This window comes from Jatropha curcas, chromosome 4, assembly GCF_041381405.1.
Source record: "Jatropha curcas cultivar XTBG-Jc1 chromosome 4, XTBG_Jcur_1.0, whole genome shotgun sequence".
Classification (NCBI taxonomy): Eukaryota; Viridiplantae; Streptophyta; class Magnoliopsida; order Malpighiales; family Euphorbiaceae; genus Jatropha; species Jatropha curcas.
Genome location: NC_143154.1, coordinates 21,637,781 through 21,659,910, shown reverse-complemented (window position 1 = coordinate 21,659,910; position 22,130 = coordinate 21,637,781). Strand labels below are relative to the sequence as shown.

Below are 22,130 nucleotides of genomic sequence, written 5' to 3'. Positions count from 1 at the left end.
TGTCTTTACCCTTTATTTGTTTAATGTATTCTTGTTTATTTGGTTCTCCCTAGCCTTTGTTCCTGGTTCGGTTATTATCTTTAGAATGACGCCGCCAACAGTGAATGGATTCCTAAGTTCTCTAGGTCGAGTCTGATACTCTGTTCTTCTTCTTCTTTTTTTTTTTTTTTTTCCCTTCCTAATCACTCCTGGAGCCAAAGCCATATGGAGTTGCCAGAACCGCAATCAACAGCTCGTTTCATCCTTGGCAAGCAGTCTTCACTGAAGCCGGAAAGAGGGTGTTCGTCTTCGTCGCCTCTGCCAGCGGAGAATGAAGAAGAAGAGGCGATCATAGACCCGAGGGTTCGGTTAATGTATTTAGCTAATGAGAGAGACATAGAGGGGATTAAGGAGCTCTTGGACTCAGGTATCAATGTTAATTTTGAAGATATAGATGGACGCACAGCTTTGCATGTCGCTGCTTGTCAGGGCTTCTCCGACGTCGTTCAGTTACTGCTCGATAGAGGAGCTGCGGTTGACACCGAGGACCGCTGGGGCAGCACTGTAATTATCTAGAACATAATTTTACATGCTAATTTATTTTGAGATATTAATTGAATTTGTTGGAATTTAGTTGCTAAATACATATAATATATTTATCTACTGAACATTTAAAGAAGATCAGGAGCCTGAAAATTGAATGTTTGATACTCTTTGTTTGTGATCAAAAGGAAAGAGGCTCGAGTTTTAGTTCTGTAGTGGCTATGGCTCTGTATTAGAATTAGAAATTTTGTATAATATTACTTCTGCTGTAAATTGTCAATCATTCCTGATGTAATATATTGTGTGGTTGATGTAACAGCCTCTTGCTGATGCTATTTATTACAAAAATCATGACGTGATAAAGCTTCTAGAGAAACATGGTGCAAAACCCCCGGTATGTGGCTTGGCTTTTCTGTTTTCTTAAGTTCTAGCTGCAATTATATATTCCATTAGCCAAAGCCTTGATCATCTTTTCTTGCTTGTACTTGATACTTTTTACATGCTTTTTTTGTCTATTTATTTGTCATTCTCTTGTTATACTAGATAGCTCCAATGCATGTACAAAATGCTCGTGAAGTTCCTGAGTATGAGATTGATCCTAGAGAACTTGATTTTTCTAACAGTGTTCATATAACAAAGGTAACTTACAGTTCCACCTCGTATTTTAGTTTTGTTTCTTCAACTATTAATGGATTTTTATTTAGAAATGAGCGAAGTATTCCTGTTTCTTATTTTTTTTTTTTTCATTCACTTTTTGATGAACCTGAGAAGTGGATAATTTTTGTTCTGGTTCATATGGTATTTTCTGTGAAGAATCAAGTACAGATCATGACAACTGTCAGCAGTGTATGTACGTGCTACTTTGAAATTATTGCATATTGTTTTGCTATCAGTAGGATTGAGTTGTTAGCATCCCTTCTAAAACATCAGTTTCAAAAGTTTCCAGGGTTAGATGATATGACAACTGTCAGCAGTCCATGTGCTACTTTGAAATTATTGCATATTGTTTCATTATCAGCTAGGTGGAGTTGTTAGCATGCTTTCTAAAACATCAGTTTAGGGAGTTTCCAGGTTTAGATGATATGATAACTATCAGCAGTCCATTTGCTACTTTGAAATTGTCGCATATTATTTGGGTATCAGCGGGGTTGAATTGTTAGTATGCACTCTAAAGCAACAATTTCGAAAGTTTCTGGGTTTAGATGATATACAAAGTGAATGTTATGTTTTGCAAGCTGATAGGTGATGTTTTTTTTTTTTTTTTTTTCTTACACCATTTATTAATAAGAATTTATGCTGCGATTCTAAGTTATCAGGCATCAAGTCTTGGCCTGTTTTAGGGTTGTTTCTGGTTCTTCTAATCATGAAATAGTTTTAATTTTTTCCAAAAGATAAAAATACAGGAAGGACCATTCTGTTTTCACATTGTTGTTTTCGTGATAATCTCATTCTTGGATTAGAATGTACCAAGTAACTTTGAGAGAGAATTTAATGCCCTTGGCTCTGCATATTAAAATTAAGAAACACCACTTTACTTACAATACAACATTTTGTGCTTGAATCATTTTCTAAATGTTACGCATTCTCTGTGCTATCTTGGTTTTCTGCCCCAACTTCACACTCATGTTAATCTGCATCTCCCTGTTAGTAACGATGCAGATCTTTTGTTTTCTGTTTTTTTCTTTTCTAGTGTGGTACAGAGCAACAGTCTGTCTTTCTAATTTAGCCAAGCCTCTGTTACTTTTACCTATAGTTCCTGATATTGCTAATAATTTTATCTAGGTCTCTAAGCAGTAGTTTCTCTTTATTGTTAACTCAAATAAAATATAAAATTTTTAATTGCTTCATATTTTTTCCTCTCTCTCTCTCTCTCTCTCTCTCTCTCTCCCTCATCATCATCAACATTGTCATTGAGGCTGAGGAAAACATTATATATATATATATATATATATATATATATATGTAGAAATTAAAGGAAAGACTGTTTTATTTCTTTCAATTTTTGATAATATTTTCAACCTCTACTCCACTATATATATACAAAAATTGTTCCAATATAGGAAGTAATCTAAATAGGAATATCCCTAAACTAGGAAACATAATCTTTACACTAATTAGAAATAAACCTAAACTAGGAAACACTATATTTACTTTAATCACAAGGATTTCAACACTCCCCCTCAAGTTGGTGCATAGATATTACTCATGCCCAACTTGCAAACTAAAGGATGAAACAACTTGCTATGCAAACCCTTTGTGAAAACATCAGCTAGTTGCTCTTTTGAAGCTATATAGGAGACGCTTATAACACCTTCAACTATCTTCTCTTTTATAAAGTGACGATCAATCTCTATGTGCTTAGTTCGATCATGCTGGACTGGATTGTTCATAATACTGATGGCTGCTTTACTATCACAAAACAAAGATATATTTGTTGTTTCAACCAACTTTAACTCTTCCATTAATCTGCGCAACCATAGAAGTTCATAGATTCCCTGTGCCATAGCTCTATACTCAGCTTCTGCACTAGACCTTGCAACAACAGCCTGCTTCTTGCTTCTCCATGTGACCAGGTTTCCTCCAACAAAAACACAATAACCTGAGGTTGATCTCCTGTCATCAAGGGAACCAGCCCAATCTGCATCTGTATAGCCTGTTATTGTTAAATGGCCATGTTTAGAAAATAAAAGTCCTCTACCTGGAGCTGATTTTAAATATCTCAGAATTCGATGCACTGCTTCTAAATGAGACTCCCGAGGGTCATGCATTTTCTGACTCACTAAACTTACAGCATAGCCAATATCTGGTCTAGGATGGGCAAGATAAATCAACCTCCCAACCAATCTCTGATACCTGCCAATGTCAATTGAACTTCCCACTCCAGCTTGAAGCTTATGATTAGCTTCAATAGGTAATTCTGGAGGTTTACATCCCAACATACCAGTTTCTTTAAGGAGATCAAGGATATACTTTCTCTGAGAAATAAAAATCCCTTTTTCTGACCTAGCAACTTCTATCCTAAGGAAATATCTCAACTTTCCCAAATCCTTAATCTCAAACTCCCTAGCTAACAAATTTCTCAAGCGAGTCATTTCTTCTTCATTATTTCCCGTCATCACTATATCATCAACATAGACAATAAGCAACGTGATCTTACCTTCATGATGTTTAATGAATAAAGTATGATCAGCATCGCTCTGAATATACCCAAAGGAAAGCATAGCTTTATTAAATCTTTCAAACCATGCTCTTGGTGATTGTTTTAGCCCATATAATGACTTCTTCAGCTTGCAAACTTTTCGTCTGGTTTTGTCATCATCAAATCCAGGAGGAATCTCCATATACACCTCTTCTTTCAAATCACCATGTAGAAAAGCATTTTTAACATCAAATTGATGTAACTCCCAGTCAAGATTGACTGCACAAGACAACAAAATTCTGATTGTGTTCATCTTGGCTATAGGGGCAAATGTTTCCTGATAATCAACACCATAGGTCTGGCTGAATCCTCTGGCTACCAATCTAGCCTTGTACCTCTCAATTGAACCATCTGCCCTATGTTTAACTGTGAACACCCATTTACATCCAACTGGCTTCTTTCCTGGTGGAGGAGTTACAAGATCCCATGTCTCATTTTTTGCCAAAGCTCTCATCTCCTCAACCATTGCAGCCTTCCATTTTGAATCCTGTAATGCCTCTTGCCAATCCTGCAGTATAGAAACAGAAGAAACAGACAAAACAAAGGCTGTATAGGAAGGGGACAGAGCATTGTAGGAGATGACATGGGAGATGGGATGTTTAGTGCATGTTCTAACTCCTTTTCTAAGAGCAATAGGGATATCAAGGTCATTATCAGAAGGACTGGAATCAAGATTAGGATCAGAATCAACAGGAATTAAAGAAGACTCACCAAGTTCTTCCTCTTCTGTATCTTCAGGTACTGAAATTGGAGAGGACGGTTGATCAGAGGTCTCATGCTCCATGGTTGTATCTGTATTAGTCCGCCGTGTGTAGGTTTTCAAATCAGGTCTATCCAATCTTCCTAGAGATTTGGGTGGTTGCTCTCTCTTACTATCTATGTCTACAGGAATCTCCCCCTGGAAAGAAATGTCATCCATTGCCTCTTCCATCTGATATTTCTTCCCCTGAAGAGGTGACTGGGAAGAAAAATAAGATTCAAACTCCCGAAAGGTAACATCTATACTCACAAAGTATTTCCTGGAAGAAGGATGATAACACTTGTATCTTTTTTGAGTAGTAGAGTAACCAACAAACACACACTTCAAGGCTCTAGGATCTAATTTGCTAAGACCATTCTGATGAACAAAGCAAACACATCCAAAGACTTTAGGAGGTACAATATAAGAGTTTTTTCCTTGAAGAACCTCTAATGGAGTTTTAAAATTCAAAGTACGAAGAGGCATACGATTGATAAGGTAAGCAGCAGTCAAAATAGCATCCCCCCAATATGGTTTGGGAAGATTCATAGTGAACATAAGGGACCTAGCTACTTCTAGTAAATGCCTATTTTTCCTTTCTGCTACTCCATTTTGAGCACTAGTATTGACACAACTAGTCTGATGGATAATACCATTAGAATCTAAATAGGTACGAAAATCTGCATTCATGTATTCAGTACCATTATCAGTTCTTAGGATTTTAACATGCGTATCAAACTGAGTACAAATCATTTTATGGAAATTCTGAAAACACGAAAAAACTTCATTTTTTGTTTTCATCAAATAAACCCAAGTCAATCTAGTGCAACAATCAATAAAGGTCACAAACCATCTATAACCAGAAAGAGAGACAGTTTTAGTAGGACCCCAAACATCAGAATGAATAGTAGCAAAAGGAATCAAATTTTTATTATTAATCGGAGAATGAGAATGCCTGGTGTGTTTGGCAAGTTCACAAGCATCACATACTAATGAATTAAAATCACATTTAGCAGACAAAGTGGGAAATAAACGTCCTAAAACAGAAAAAGAGGGATGTCCTAATCTCCTATGCCATTGAATAACTTCATCGGAAGGATTTCTAGAAGTTCCTAACAAAGCTTGAATTGAATAACTTCATCGGAAGGATTTCTAGAAGTTCCTAACAAAGCTTGACTGGTACCCGAATTTGAAAAACCACAAACGTCATCTAACAGATACAGTCCATCGCGTAAGCTACCACTGCCAATCATTCTCCCCGTGTTCAGTTCCTGAAATATACAATGAGTGGGGTAAAAAGTTACTTTGCAATTAAGTGCTTTTGTGATTAAGCTGACAGATAACAGATTAATAGGAAATCTGGGAACATGAAGAACATGGGAGAGTTTAATATTGGAAGTAAAGTCAATAGAACCTGTGCCAGCAATTGGTACTAATGAGCCATCCGCAATGCGAATTTTGTCTGTGCCTTGATATTTAGAATATGTGAGGAAATGTTTTATAGAGCCTGTTGTATGTTTATTTGCTCTTCAATCTATAACCCAAGAGGGTTTTGCAATTTTTGCAAAAAAGGTAAGAAAAGCATTACCTGAATTAACAAAATTGGAGGCCGCAGTCTGAGTTGAGGACGAATCAAGCTGTGATAATAATCGTTTCAGGGACTGAATCTCCTTATCAGAAAAGCTTCCAGCAGTAGATGGTTCCTCAGATAAAGCTCCACTATCAGATATGTGTGCCTGTGGTCTAGAAGAACTGACCCGCTTTCCTCCACGCCCTTTAGTTGGGCGTCCATGTAATTTCCAACAGAACTCCTTGGTGTGCCTGTTCTTACCGCAATAGTCACAAAATAATTGATCTCTGTCTGAGGAACTGTTCTTTGCAGCTTGGATATGTTCTCTTGCAGAATTAGCAATCAACCCTGCTTTGTCAATGGTAGATCTGTGAACCATAGCGTTCCTCCTAGTCTCCTCTTGCTGTACAAATGAGTATGCTTGTCGTAAGGATGGAAAAGGATCTCGTCCAAAAACTTGGACTCGAATCTGATCATACTCGTTATTAAGGCCAGCCAGAAAATCATACACACGTTCTACTTCAATCAACTTCTGAACTTGAGTCGCATCATCAGTACATCTTGCTTGAAAGTCTTGATAATAATCTAGTTCCTGCCATAACCCACTAAGTTCCGCAAAATACTGAGCGATGGTTAGATCTCCCTGCTTGGTTTTATGAACTTTCTGTCGCAATTCATACCTCTGAGCATAGTTTTCAGTTTGTGAATACGTCTGTGAAGAAGCATCCCATATCTTCTTAGCTGTATCAAGAAGCAAATATCCTCGGGGAAATAGTTGGCTGCATAGAATTTATTAACCAAGACATAATAAGAGAATTCTCGGATTTCCATTTGTTAAAACCCGGATCTGTTGAAACTGGTTTAGTCGCTCCACCATCAAGGTATCCTTGCAAACCTCTTGCTTCAATAAATAATAAACAAGACGGAGATCAAGCCAGGTAGTTTGTTTCATCTAACTTCACTGGACTAATCTGAAGTGAGGGACTCTCTGAGTGAAAACTTATATCCACCTTCTTTCCGTCACCCATACTGTCAGATTAAAAAAAAATTCAAACAGAAGTGTGAAGAACTAGCAGTGGCAGAAAAACACCGGAAAAAACGAAAAAAAATTCCAAACGCAAAACTGGTGCTGAAGAACAGTAGGGGAAAAAACGCGACAACAAGTCGAGCTCGTCGGAACAAGAAACGTCGACGGAGCTCGCCGGAAACAGCCGCATGCGTCGGCGAGTGAAGAACGGCCGAAATCTTCTAGTGGTGCGTGTGCACACGCGCGTGGTCGGACGGCGACGCGGCTTGGATGGAGGGCCGATCGGCGGTCCCTCTTCCTTCTGAACTGGGCGGTGACGGCCAACTCCCACTCTCGGAGGCACTGTGTGTATCTCAGCTCTATTTCAAACCAAAAACGTTGCCGAAAAATTCACGGCAATGGCTCTGATACCATGTAGAAATTAAAGGAAAGACTGCGTTTTATTTCTTTCAATTTTTGATAATATTTTCAACCTCTACTCCACTATATATATACAAAAATTGTTCCAATATAGGAAGTAATCTAAATAGGAATATCCCTAAACTAGGAAATATAATCTTTATACTAATTAGGAATAAACCTAAATTAGGAAACACAATATTTACTTTAATCACAAAGATTTCAACAATATATATATATATATATATATATATATATATATATATATATATATATTTTTAACCGTGGGTTCATTGATATCAAATGTCATGGTCCCGTATCAAGCACACAAGAGGAACCATGTGGCGCTTGCTTGGAACACTTGAAAGCCACCCTATTGTGTCAACTAGTTATCTGCAAGTCAATAATAGCATTAGGGGAACATGGTACCAACATATAAGGATAGGTTCGAATATAATAGGAAGCCAAACATCATAAAGAATCATATAGCAACATAGAGCACATCATCGCACATAAAGGAATCAAAGGGCGTTCTTATTCATAGATCAAACATTACACTAAGGCAACAGGTGGACCTTCCATAGGCAAGGGGAGTGACTGACAGTCAAGGTCACTTGGATGTTACATTTAGTTACTAAAGTGCAAAAGGATATTGAAGCATATGCTCAAGGTGCTGGTGCAGCTCAAGAGAGGAAACACCCAACAGATATCCTATCTAAGTCAACTACATGTATTCATAACATAAGACAGAATCCAAGAACCAATGCCTTTTGAAATTAGAAAAATGAAACTAAAGATGTTGAAAAGGATTAAAACAAAAATCGAATCTTCCTACTAGATATCAATAATAACCATAAGACAACTTCTCATCATGCAGTTTAGACTAATAGGGATCTGATTTTTTAGAAAAATCAGGCACAAGAGCAACAAAAGCATCCCGAAAAGATAAGGAAAACGAATAAGAAAAAAGCATCCAGAAAAGGAGAAAGGAAAAGAAACAAAGATAGAGACTGAGCGACAGCAGAGGTAGAATGTAGAAAATGCAATCTGGACCATGATATTTTATAGTGAGAGTAAAGGAGAATAATAGATGGGGAAGGGGAAAATGAGGACCAATAGCCAATAGAGACTGGAAGAATAGAAAAAGACAATTGATTGAGTGAAGAGGGATAGAGAAGAAGAATGACGGAGAGAGAGATAATGAATCTGGTTGAATGCAGAGAATCTGTAACAGCTCTTGGGTTCTCCTCTTGTGTAGAACAGTTGTCTGTTCTCCATTTCTCATATAAGTTCACGCATACATACCCGAGCCAAATGGTGGAGATTTCTAGATGAAGGAACTAGAAAATTAGAACAGAGGGGGAAAAAGATGCTGAATAAAATATTATCAAGGTATGTGCCTCAAGTGATAAGGGTGACACTTTACTTTAAGCACCTTGGGAGTGCTCACTAGGCAATGCATTTCAATTTTTTGTTTTCTAAAAGTAGTGTTTTTTTTTAGCACAGGATTTTGAGTCTCGCTTGTCTACCATTTCACCACCAAAAAAATTGTCAGCAATATCAGAGGCAAGCCTATGTTTGCAAACTTTGGCTGTTGTGCACGTACCTTGAGTGCCCATAGGCTAGGCCATCCATAAGGTGTCTGCCTGGTACTGAGGCATATGCCCCTTTATAGTAGGCTTAATTACAAGAAATGCTTCAATTTTAGCACCTTTTCTAATTCTATCAGAAATTTCTAATTTTGGCAAAATTATCTAGCATCTTTTAAATTTTACAATTTTATCGGTGGTTCAATTTAGGTGAAATTATACTTGTAGTTGCTAATGTTTCAGACAAAAATTTATCAAATTTTTGTCAGTTTATGTTACTAAGTTGACAAATGTGCCTTATTGACATGGTATATTTTATTATTTTATTTTTTTTTTTTCACATAATATGTAATAAAAGAAAAACAAATTCAGACCTGTCCCATCAGTAAATTCTGGCTTATTTTGCCTGAAATTGGATCGATGATGGAATTGCAAGAATTCAAAAGGTGCTCCACAAATTTGCCAAAGTTAAATGTTTTTGATAGAACTGCAAAGAACTTTTTAGTCTTGCTGTTGAATAATTTTATTTATGGCTTTATAATTTAGTTTTGACCATTGGATGATAGTTTCTATATTTATAAAATGATACAATTCTGTAAACTAATACTTGAAAGGGTAAATGTTGGTCTGCCTAGTCAACTCAACTGTGTAGAGCGGTGGCACAGGGTATGGTTCCCCTATTAAATTTTACTGATTGGCAAGAAATTTGTGGCTGATGGATAAAGAGGAAGAAAATGTTGAAAACTTTAATTCAGGGAAAGAAGGAAGATGAACTGTTACTCGATGATAATGATAAATCACTATTAGTTTTCTCTAGGGAAGAGTTGAAAATAAAATTTAGGGTTTGCAATTGTTTCTTCTTTGTGTGTGGTTAACTATGCTATTTGGTGGGTTCTTTTTCCTTTGCAATCTTTTGTGCATCTTCTTTATTGTAGTATTGATGTAGCTAGACGGTATTATTTGGAATTCGTTAGTTTGAAATGTGATTTCTTTGTATTCTAGTGTGTGCACGACTTTAAATTAAAGATTAAACTAGTCCAAACAGTGATATTTGTAAAATGATGTTCTATTTTTGAAATTTTAGATGCTTTTGCATTTAATTTTTTATTATTGAAGTTGTGGATGTGTTTACATTTGATGTTTGCGACTGTCAAATTTATAACATCATATTAATGTTTTATTCATATTTTAATTAATGTGTGTCTCAAAGTGCTTTTTCTTTGTGCTGAGGGCTTAGTTACCTTGTGTGCCTTGCAATTTTATATTGTATCAGCTAGTTCCACTGATGCAAAAGAAAAATGAAGATCTTGGGTGCAGCATGACTTCTTTCTAAATAAAGCCTTCACTTGTCTGCACTTTTTTATTCACTTGAAAGTTTTACAGGGAACCTTTCGCATTGCATCATGGCGTGGAATTCAAGTTGCTGTTAAGACACTTGGAGAGGAAGTCCTTACTGACGAGGATAAAGTGTGGGTTGGTCATAGTTGATCTATGTATTTTCCTTTTCTTTCTTATTTCGTCCTGAACTTGTCTTTAAATTATTCATAACTTGTTTTCTTCTTCATGTTCAGCAAGGGTTTTAGGGATGAGCTTGCATTACTTCAAAAGATTCGTCATCCAAATGTTGTTCAGTTCCTGGGTGCTGTAACGCAAAGCAGTCCTATGATGATTGTCACAGAATATTTACCTAAGGTTGTCTTCTATTTCTAGACTGATGGATGCATTCAATTTGATCTGCATGGATGATGGAAAAGGGTGTAGTAGGATGGCCAGCATAAGATGCACCCCATTTTATGATATGGAGAATTCTCAGTAATAAACTTGTATTGATTGCAAATTTCAAAATTAATCCAATAATGGAATTACTAGGAAAAGGGCAAAGGATGTGGATGGAAAGTTGTGAATTGGCAAGTTTTTATGTGCTTAAAAAAAGGCTCAATCGTCAACACAACTTCAAATCTATCACCTTACTTTGCTACGGGAGAAGCTTCCAACTCTTAAGGCATCTTCTCTGTTCTTGCTGCTTTGTGATGTTGTGAAGTTACGAAATCCTCCTATCAAGATACTTCCTATAAATTTGATATACTACTGTTTAATTTCTTTTCATTGAAAAGTATGAATTAATTATCTTTGTAATTTGATGCTAACATAGAAGAGCTCAATAGTCTAAGATTTCATATGGGGCTTATCAAGACATTATGGTTTACTTAATACTTTCTACTTTTTAGTCCTTGTGGATTCTTACATGTTGGTTTGTTCAAGTAAAGTAACTACTGGGCCTGCATTTTGCAGTTTTTATGTCTCATGTTCACTGGAATGGGCTGGTTGTATGCCTTTTAGATTTCAAGTCTTAATTTTAACTTCGAATGCTTATTGTTCTAGAGGAAACATAAATTCTTTCTTACTTCAGTATCAGAAGTCGAGTCCTAGCAGGCTAGGCATGGTTTTTTACTTTTTAGGAGTCCAATATTTTAAAGGTTCGAGTCTTTCTAGCATTTATATCATCATAAAATTAACTTTAAATAGCCTAACCTGAAAGCTGTCAAATGAACACTGGTATCACTTATGCCTGCTGTCTAGTTTGTTTCAAGATCTAAGAAGTTGCTTTTTTTTTTTTTTTCTTGTTGGAATCAAACACTTTCTATCACCATCATTTCAATATCCTGGACAGTAGCTAAAGTGTTGTCACCAGCAAAACTCAGTTAGAGAAAACTTATATTTGATGTTATGTTACCTTTCTCGGATCCTGGCATGCCCTTCAGTGAAGGAAATTTGAGATCAGAAGGCCCTGAGGCATTTCTTTTAGTTTCTTATAGTATTTAATGTTGGCAATTGGTGCTATGCCGACTTTGTTAGCTTTTGTTGGATGGTTTGATACTTTGATGTAGTCTAACAATATTCCATGAGGTGTAACTGTTTGAAAGTATATGCTCTTTAATATTTATTTTTTAATTTTTTCAGTGTGATCTTTGTGCTTATTTGAAGCAAAAAGGTGCATTAAAGCCAAGAGTAGCTGTGAAGTTTGCTCTTGATATTGCTAGGTCAGTAAAGAAGTTTGCATTTCAACCCTGCTCAACTTGACGGGTTTGGATCAGTTTTACCTGGCTTTTGTTTTTTATATATATTTTTTTTCATAATCTTTTTTCTTAAAAATCAAATATGAAGCATTGTTTTATTTTTAACTTTAAATATAATTTTCTCTTGTTTTCATGTGATATATTAATATATATATATATATATATATAGACTAAAATAAGGTTAATTTATTATATATTTAGGATACAAATATATAAAAATCAACAAATATATATAATTAGGCTGGGTTTGGGTTCGGTCTGCCCCTTACCCCATACCCGACCCAAATCCATCTGTTAGAACTTTAAAACCCATACCCTACTGATTGAGTGTCTGAATGTTTCTGGTCGTAGCGAAAGGTAAGAAGAAAATTGATTCTGAGCTTCACAGTTAGATTCCCTTAGTTATCACACCCAATGTTCACCATCAGCATCACACCTAGAGTAGAATCAAATAATACAATCCAAGAATCAATGAAATGTAGGCATTAATTGAGGCATTGAATGATAGTGCCTAAGGGCATGGTTATTTCTGCACTTAAAGGACTCTGAACCTTTAGTGGCTTAGACTCCAGATCCGTATGATGTTTGGTTAACTAAAACAAACCCCTACTTATTTTGTCTACTACATTTAGGACTATTAGTGTAGCTCTAAAACAAAACTAAATCTAAGACCCATAAGATTATAACTCAACTTGTTTCTATAGAACAAGCAAAACTGCTGAAATATACCTGTTAATTGTTGAAATATGCACCTTGCATCGTGAAAAGGCATGTTTTCACTTTCACTAAAGTAGCTAGGCTCAAGGTAGCCATTGTACCTTTGTTCATTTTAGATAATATTCTTCAACTATGGCATATATACTCTCATGGAATATTCTGATATTCTGCAGGGGAATGAACTACTAATATTCTGTTGTATTTTGCAGGGGAATGAACTACTTGCATGAGCATAAACCTGAGGCAATAATTCATAGAGATCTTGAGCCTTCGTATGTTTTACTTTATACATGGTCATGTTGATACTTCTTTTGTAATTTAATTTCTTCTCAGTTGTAGTTGAGAAGTGTTTGGCATGAAGTTTCCATTATAATTCCTTATTGTCTAAACCTGTTTGAAAGTTTCTCATTTACGAGTAAGAAAACAGAAATATACTGCGGGATGATTCTGGGCATCTGAAAGTTGCAGACTTTGGAATTAGCAAGCTTCTTAAAGTTACAAAAACAGTTAAGGAAGACAGACCATCTCAAGACACTTCTTGTAAGTTCTCTGAATTGGACAAAAACTGTTCTTTCCTTAATTGTCAGTGGTGGTTATCTGGGAAAACTTTCCTTTAAGACATAGATTGGCAAAATAGATTTTTGCTTTGTTGAGGGAGGTGTAGAGGTTGTGTTGGTAATTATAATATTTTAGGGGCATTTGTTAGCCTGACAGCATCAATACTTACAGTTTTCTTTTATTATATTCTGTAAAAATCTTCCTGGGTATTTATAGCGACCTCTGTGATATGCAAAATCAATATGTTTTAGCCTTTGGAAACCTGAAGAAATGCTTCAAAGTATGATATTTCTCATTTTGGTAGGGCGATATGTGGCTCCAGAGGTTTACAGAAATGAAGAATACGACACTAAAGTAGATGTATTTTCGTTTGCTTTAATATTACAAGAGGTCTATACTCTCTCTCTCTCTCTCTCTGTGTGTGTGTGTGTGTGTGTGTGTGTGTGTGTGTGTGTGTGCATGTGTGTCTGTGATTCTATGTATTTCTTCCTGTTGAAAGTGGCTATATACTAGGACATGTTTGTCAATGTATGTTTCAGTGTACTATATATAATAGACTTTTCTACTGGCATAAACACTGACCTTAGCCTTTGGCAAATTTATAAGCTGTTGTGGTTTGTAGATCATCAAATTTTACCACATAAGTTGAAAGACACTGCAAATATGTGACTTGCATTTAGCATTTGCATTCTGCTTCTTACACAATTATCTTCTCTGCTTTTACAATCAGGATTTCATCACTTCTTTTTTGTGCTGCATGATGGGGGTAGGGGTGCTAGGATGTCCAGGTAGATGTAGTACAGGGTTCGTGGACATGAATTTTTGTTTGCACCTGAAATATGTTATGCTACTTTGTTACTAAATAAATTGTTTAGATTAGTTGTTAGTTTGACCTAAATATTTTATCATTGAGTTAAGTGCCAATTCGCAACTTTGCACTCTAACTATTGTAGATTTCAATAACTCACATATCCACTTTTATTTTGAATCTTCCTGGTAGATTGGACCCTAAAGTTAGAAACTTTAGGGTTTTATCCCTGTGGCACTTTGGAGTTTTGAGAGACTCATGATTCACTGAAGTTGCAATTTTATTATAAATAAGCACCTTCAGGGGCATATGATGGGTCTCTGAAAACTGTTACTAAAAATTTCGCCTATCAACCTCTAGGTGCAAGGTTGTGTTACTAAAAATTAAAACTTCAGGGGCATTATAAGTCTCTAGAAAACGTTGGGGTACAACATGGCTAAACGCTAAAGTTCAGGGGTAATTTTATGTAGTAAGCCCCAAAAGTTTATTTCAAAGTATCACATGATTTGTGGAAAGTAATCTGTTATATTGGAATTTTAGTCTATTTATCCCAATATTCACTTTTAAATTTTAATAACACTAACAAATTCCAGTATATCTCAATTTACCTATCGCGTTCTACTGAAATTAGTGACATGCATGTATATATAAATGTATGTGTCTGTATTTATGCATGTATTATAATTTGATTTTAGTTAAACCGGGTTGAATCTCCAACATTTTATATTATTCCTTTTGTGATTTGATGATTATTGACCTGGGTTGGTTTGGAAAACATTGATTGTCTGTTATTTAGTTATTTATTTATTTATTAGGAGAGGGGGGGGGGGGGTGTTCATGGGTGTTTTGGATTTTGGGCTGAACACTGAATTTCAGTCTAGGGGTCATTGCATTTTGAAATATGCAAGTTCTTCCTTTTCTAAATGCAAAGAGTGTGGAGGTTTTTATGCATTCTAATTGATCCCCATTACCTTCTAATGTTCTAGATGATTGAAGGCTGTCCTCCATTTTCAACAAGGCAAGATTTTGAAGTTCCTAAAGCATATGCTGCAAATGAACGGCCACCATTTAGAGCTCTGGCAAAGCGATATCCACATGGACTAAAGGAGTAATGTTATTGTTCTCCAGTTCTGTCCTTTTATCTTCCTTAGTGTTTCGACTTTTATTGCGGCGATTAAGTAATCTATATTATTAATTCACTGATTATATATGTTGTTCAAGGCTCAAATCTGAACTGTCCATTTGTTGTCCCTAAACTATGGTAGTAAATAAGAATAGAAACTGCTCTATGGAACCAGTGATCAAGTATTTTTTGAGTCAGTAAGATGTATTATATATTTCATGATCTCAGTAATTGTACATTGACAATTTATTTCTGAAAACTGTGATACCAAAACTGATCCTTTTTCCTTACCTTATTTAGATAAGCAAACCATAGATCATACTCCAGCGTTGAAGGAAACCTTAAGCACTCCATAGATTAAGTCTCTATTTTCAGATCTGCAGATATTTGTGTTTTTGGTCTGATCAGAATTTTGGCTTCTGTTTACTGGGAAAGCCAGTGCAGTTTTGTGGGTTGTGATCCATTTTGTGAGGACGCAGTTGTGCCCTGACTTGGATGGGTTCGGAGAGAGAGATTATTGAGCAGATCTGGGGCAGAGAGGTGAAATCTGTCCCTAACTACTGTTGCTTAGAGTTGAGACGAATCCAAACCTGAAAGGGTGGGAAGAGTTCAAAAAATTAACAAGAATAATAAAAGGATAACAAAAGTATGAACTCGTTTAGCTAGCCTGTCTTTTAATTTGATTGTTGTCAATATAGCATCTGTTTAGCTTTAGAAAGATGGAACAAATTTAAGAGGTTGCAATTTCTCTTTTAATATTATTTGTTCTTGTTTGCAGTTCCGGCAATTAACATCCTCCAAGTTTCTTTTCTTTAATTTTTGGGGTTTTAGGAGGTGGGGGAGGATGATGCTTTCTAATTAGTGGTAGTAATCATTAAGGAAATGTTTCCTAGATAACCATGCACCATCATTTTTTATTTTGCCATGCTTCTTTTGTTATGATTGGTTCTCCTTCAGAGGGGTCGGAATTAAAAAAGAGATTATTCTTGTTGTTTGTGCAGGCTAATAGAGGAATGCTGGAGCGCGGAGCCATATAAAAGACCATCGTTCAGGGAAATTATAACGAGGTTGGATAACATAAACAACCGAATTGCTCAGAAGAATAGATGGAATGTTGGACCGCTTAATTGTCTTCGTAGCTTCGAAGCCATGCTGAAGAGGGATCGTCTAAATCCAAGCAGCTATTCATCTCGAACTATAAGCAGATGACAAAAAAATTAGCCTCAATATATAGAGAATTTAGTTTTTGTTGTATCGAGCTCTGTTTTTTTCTGTCCCTTTTATTGTTATGAAATAATAAAACTCTCATTCTAATTGATGAAAATCTTCATGATAATAGGGGAGCTTGCACGTCTTGGTTTTAGATCTTTTTTAATTAATTAATTAATTAATTTGGCTTTTGTATTTCATAACTGCCTATTTTGACACGATGTTCAAACAACCCTTTTGAGACTTATTAGTGAGTCATAATTGGATGGCATGTAATATAATCAAATGTATTTTTAAAATTAATACATATACTGAATATAAAACAAGACAGTTAAATTTAAGCGTGCCATTTACATGTTTTAATAATCATGATAATAATAATAATAATAATAATCATGTATCGTTTGGCCTCGTGAAAAATATGTATCTATGTTAAATTTTGATTAGAATTTTTATATTTGCATCGGATTAAGAATATCTATAAATGTTTGAACTTTTAAAATTTTTTCTATTTTAGCGTGTTTGAAAGGAAAAAAAAAAAAAAATTGTGATCGAGTGTTTAAACTATTAAAAGAGTTGAATATTCCCGTTTGCGCTTAAATTGCACAGGGGAGTTTCTATAAATTCTAATCTTGCTTCCTTATAAATCTGTTTCAATAAATTCTAATCTTACTTCATAGCAAATCTTTTGGATTTAGAGCTTGTATTTTGTTAATATGCATAAACTTAGGAGAGCACTTGTTATCTTTATGTGATAAATTTATTGGTTTTGTCATCATAGAAAAGAGAGAGATTATTGGGTAAGGTTAATTTTATCCTAAAATTTTGATAATTATGCAAATCAAATAAATTTAATATTTTTATATATGCTAAAGATATTTTATGCATAATTTATTATTGTTGAAAATTATTGAAGAAGTCAAGCTTCTACAATTCAAGATTTTTTATTTGAAGACCATGAAAATTAACAAAAACACTTTTAGTGGTTAGCATTTTATTAAGTCTTAGAAATTATTGTAGGATAGAGAGAAAATTATATTATAAGCACAAAAATTTATTTTATCTCTTTTAAAATCATTTTGAAATATTTTTGATAAAAATATTAAGAGGATATAGCCCAAATTATTGCTTTTCACGTTTACCCAAATGAAAAAGATTTTTGAAATAAAACTTGTTGGTGGTTATTAAATGAGTTTTTGCAAAAACTGTTCTATTTCTGACATAGCTGTCTGTTTCTATTTTAAAGTAACACAGCTTTCTAAAATAACTTCTCCATCTTCAAAGCTTTGCATGTGTATATGCAATAAGTGCTCTAATAGCCATTTAAATACAGCCTATGCAATGTCTCTTTAAACTCACATGTTAGAAAATATTCAATACTTTATGGAGTAAACTCCAACGTCATTTATAACAGGATCATCATCCCTTTTGTATAAAAACCTTTTCCTCTTTCAAAAGCAATGGTTGTCAAGAGTAAGAGATCATTGTTCAAAAGATTCAAATCTCTCAAAGCTCTCTCTTCAACCCTCTTCATTTCTTTTCTTCTCCATTCTTCAAGAGATATTTTTAAGGGAAAAAAAATTGTTAAACAACTCTTTTGAAGAACAATTCTGAACTTACCTTCTGTTTTTAAAATCTGTTTTCTATTCTTCATGCACTTATAGTTGTATTTCTCTTTGTCTATATAAATTGTTGTAATCTGTTGTAGACTAGAAGTTTTAAATGAAAAATATTTTTTTTAATAGCTTATGTGGGAAGCTATATTATAAAAGGTTATCAAGCGACCTTCTTCTTGTATAAGATTTTAATGTCTTGATTTGAGTTTTCTGTTCTTTGCAAAATAGAAGAGTAGAGGTTGACTAGAACATATGAAATCTAGTGGGTTAAAGATTAGATCTAGGTTTTGATCTATTTCCTTGTAATTGTTGGTTTGTCTCTTACCCTTTAAAAGAGATAACATAGTGGAGGATCTCAATATGAGTCTTGAGGAGTGGATGTAGGCGAGATAGTGCAGAACCACTATAAATCTCAGTGTTATTCTTCTTCTTTTTTTTTTTTCTGAAGTGTTGTTTGATTATATTTTTATTACACATTTGTTAATATTTTTAGAAATGCAAAGTTGTTTATGATTTTCAGTTTCTAATCGTGCAATAAGCTTTATCTTTGTGGATCATTATAACTCTGGATTTCTATACTGTGATTTCTTCAAGTTCTAACCTATCCTTTTATATTTAACAGAAATTAGAATGTGAGTTATAATCAGTTTTCTAATCTTTCATAAGCTTTGTGAGAAAGTTCTAAACTTGATAACTATCTTTCACAAAGGCTTTCTAATTCCACTGGTTTAGAATTCTAAACTTACATAACGGGACTCACAATCTAGTATCAGAGCATGTCTTTTTACTTGCCAAAACTTAACAGCTTAAGAAAAAAGATCCCATGGCAGCCCCATTACCTTTTATATCCTTAGAAGGTCAATATATTTCTAGACCACCTCTGTTTAATGGTTCTAATTACTCTTACTGGAAAACCAGAATAGAAAATTTTATTAAATCAGTTGATATAAATTGCTGGAGGAACATTATTTCTAGTCCTCGCATCCATATAAAAACTGTTGAAACCAGAAGTGTTCCAAAAATAGAAGAAGAATACAATGATACTGATTGGAACGATATTTCTATACATGCAAGAGCCATTAATATTCTTCACTGTGCATTAGATCCAACAGAGTATAACAAAGTTTCTGGATGTAAGTCAGCAACAAAAGTGTGAAAAAAACTTAAAGTTACCTATGAAGGAACAAACTGAGTTAAGGAATCTAGAATTAATATCCTTTGGAGAGAATATAAAATGTTTAGTATGAAAGAAGAGACTCTAGCTGAAACTAAATTCCAGATTCACAAATAGTCAATCCTTTGAGAACTCTCGGAAAGGAAAATTTCAAAATATGACATTGTTAAGAAATCCTTAGAATTTTGCCCAAAAAAGTGGGATTCTATTGGAACTATCATGAACTATAAAGAGACTCCAATAACCTAGCTATGATTATTTTATTGGAGCTCTTGTTTTAGAAGAGATGAAGTTTTCTTTGACTATAGAAGATAAGAAGAAGAAAGGACTATCTTTGAAAGTTGTTTCTAGTAAAGATAGTTTTTCTGATCTTGATAGTGATGATCTAGCTCTTATTGCTAGAAAATTCAAAAAGTTCTATAAGAAAGGTGGAAAGCCATAGAAAAATTCAATAAAAATAACTTTTCACCTAAAAATAGTAACTTGCCGTAGAAAGAATCTTATGAAGTCGTTTGTTATGAGTATAAAAAACCTGGTTATATCAAGCCAAACAGTCTAAGCTGAAAAAAAAAAAGTTAAAGAAAGAAAAGTTAAAACAAGCATTTGTAGCTGCTTAGAGTGATTCAGATGATTCTAATTCTGAAAGCCAGAATGGTAAGGAGGAAGTTGAAAATATTGTCTGATGGCCATTACCAATTCTGACTCCAAGGAAATTAGCACTCTGACTTCATCACATAAAGCTGAAAATAGCAAAACAGAAACAGCAGGCCACAAGCAAGATGAAAGCAATGTAAGTATCTCTGAACTTGAATCTGAAAAGTGATCTTCTTGATACTTATAATAATCTTTGTACTGAGTTTGAAAAACTTCCTAAAAAATATAAAGTTCTAAAGAAAGATTACAAGAAAATAAAAATTGATAAGTGTTATTTTTATTGTATTTTAAATATAGTTTTTACGAGGAATTTTAGTATTTTTAATTACTTTAATTAATTTTTATTCAGTTTTATTTATGTTTTCGTTTAAAGCTTCTTTGAATCATATTTCACTTGATCTTAAGGAATTTTGTAGGCTTTTGATAGGAAACCAGCTAAAAATATAGAAAAGAGTGAAGTTAAGCAAAACTCTCATAGGCTGGCACGCCCCAGGCGTGCAATCTAGCACCCTCGTGCTGAATTTAAGGGAAATTATCATGGAGACTCAGAGCTTAGCACGCCCTAGCCGTGCTATCTGGCACACCCGTGCCTGAAGAGAATGTCGATCCAAGGGCGTGCTCACTTGAGCACGGCCCATACTGCATCCACCCTGGAGACTCAGAGCCTAGTATATCCAGACAGTGCTATTTAGCACGCTCGTGTTGAATGCTTGACTTCATATTGGGCCGAAAGACAACTCTAGCCTATGCCGCTTGCACGGACCCGCATGAGATGCTTTTTTGACGTGCCAATCAAGTTTAAATCCTATCAAGCCGCTAGAAGAATCCTAAATTGGAAGAAATACAAAGCCTAAACAGTTTCCTACATCAAATCGATTTCTTCCTCATTAGAGATTCTATTTCCTAATCAAGTTTGGAGATTTCCCAAGGAGTCTATAAAAAGAGAGAGATTAGCTAGGTTATTATCATCTTTTGATATCTGATTCTCTTATTCTCTAGATGGTTTTCTCTCTCTTTAAGACTTCAAGTACTCAAGGTGGTGTCAAGATTCAAGGAAGCCATTCAAACCAATCGTTAACTAGTTTTTATTTTTAAACTCTCTTCTGTTTATTATTCTTTATGGGATTATTTACAAATTTAATTGAGTTTGATTTTTTCACTATGTCGACCTAAATCTCTTTACTAGGGATATGATGTAGCTTAAATTCAACTCCAATTTATGATATTATATTTGATTTTCTTTATTCAATTAAAATTTATTATTGATCTTAATGCTTCCAGGCAGAGTTTCTCCCCTGGATTAATTTATTTCATTAATCACTGTCAAGAGAAGGGTTTTTGATATGAACAGGGTAATAAATTTTATGGGAATAACAACTTGATGCGAGAGCTAGATAGTTTGACTCATGGGAGATTTTCATAAAATTAAAGATCTTAATTTATGAATTCCTGAATAATCACAAGAACTTAATGATATAATCTATGTTTGGTTGCGCCATTGAGAGATGGGTAATTGACGTAGGTTAAAATAGCTAATAAAACATCGAGAGAGCTTATTAGAGAATTTAGCATTATTTCCCATTATTGAATAATTAAAATTGATTATCAAACTAATAGGATAAACTGGATAGAATTAAGAGAAGTTAAAATCCCTAGTAAATTTTAACCATTGATTTTTTTTCAACAACTTCTTGCTTGATCTCATTCTTATTGTTTTTACTTTAATTCTTTTATTTTCAAATATATTCTCTTTATTGTCGCTTAAATAATAATAGGTTAACATAATTTTGGTACTTGGTATATAATCTTCGTGGGACGATACTCTACTCACTCTTTATAACTTGTTGCGATTTCGTACACTTGCGAAAAAAACCTGTCAAAAACTGAACATAATCATTTGAAAGATGGTTTTATCAAGAAGTTACATGCAAGGATCTTATTATAGAGATCAAAGATCTTAAAGAATGGAATGAGAAGTTTTTTGAAAATCTGAAACACTTTGAGGAAAAATGTAAAAGTCTGAATTCTAAAAACGAAACTTTAAAATTTGAGATTAGAATTCTAAAGTCAATTTCATAATCATTTACAAAGGAAAAGACAGGCTCTGGCTATGATGGTCTTTCAAGACAAAATCAGTTTTCTATTAAGA

General features: G+C 34.4%; 2 protein-coding genes across 3 annotated transcripts; one reads left to right on the top strand and one right to left on the bottom strand.

Annotated features, from left to right (window-relative positions):
- Window positions 1-16,740, top strand: LOC105629538 (serine/threonine-protein kinase 12). 2 transcript variants are annotated; one of them, XM_037640446.2, is made up of 11 exons: window positions 1-543; window positions 842-916; window positions 1,066-1,161; window positions 10,429-10,514; window positions 10,617-10,737; window positions 12,007-12,086; window positions 13,049-13,111; window positions 13,267-13,379; window positions 13,702-13,787; window positions 15,192-15,332; window positions 16,330-16,740. In XM_037640446.2, exons 1-10 carry the CDS (start codon window positions 205-207, stop codon window positions 15,315-15,317), a joined length of 1,185 nt encoding a protein of 394 aa, XP_037496374.1. In that variant the 5' UTR covers window positions 1-204; the 3' UTR covers window positions 15,318-15,332; window positions 16,330-16,740. The 2 variants fall into 2 exon arrangements, with proteins under 2 accessions (XP_037496374.1, XP_012066539.1); XM_012211149.4 differs by having other exon boundaries at window positions 4-543; window positions 15,192-15,313.
- On the bottom strand, window positions 2,962-6,409 carry LOC149496975 (uncharacterized). The gene is made up of 7 exons (XM_089720381.1): window positions 6,049-6,409; window positions 5,837-5,928; window positions 5,597-5,731; window positions 4,949-5,099; window positions 3,642-4,720; window positions 3,312-3,497; window positions 2,962-2,988 (listed from the first exon to the last, which is right to left on the bottom strand). Exons 1-7 carry the CDS (start codon window positions 6,407-6,409, stop codon window positions 2,962-2,964), a joined length of 2,031 nt encoding a protein of 676 aa, XP_089576507.1.
- Window positions 16,741-22,130: the final 5,390 nt, after the last annotated feature.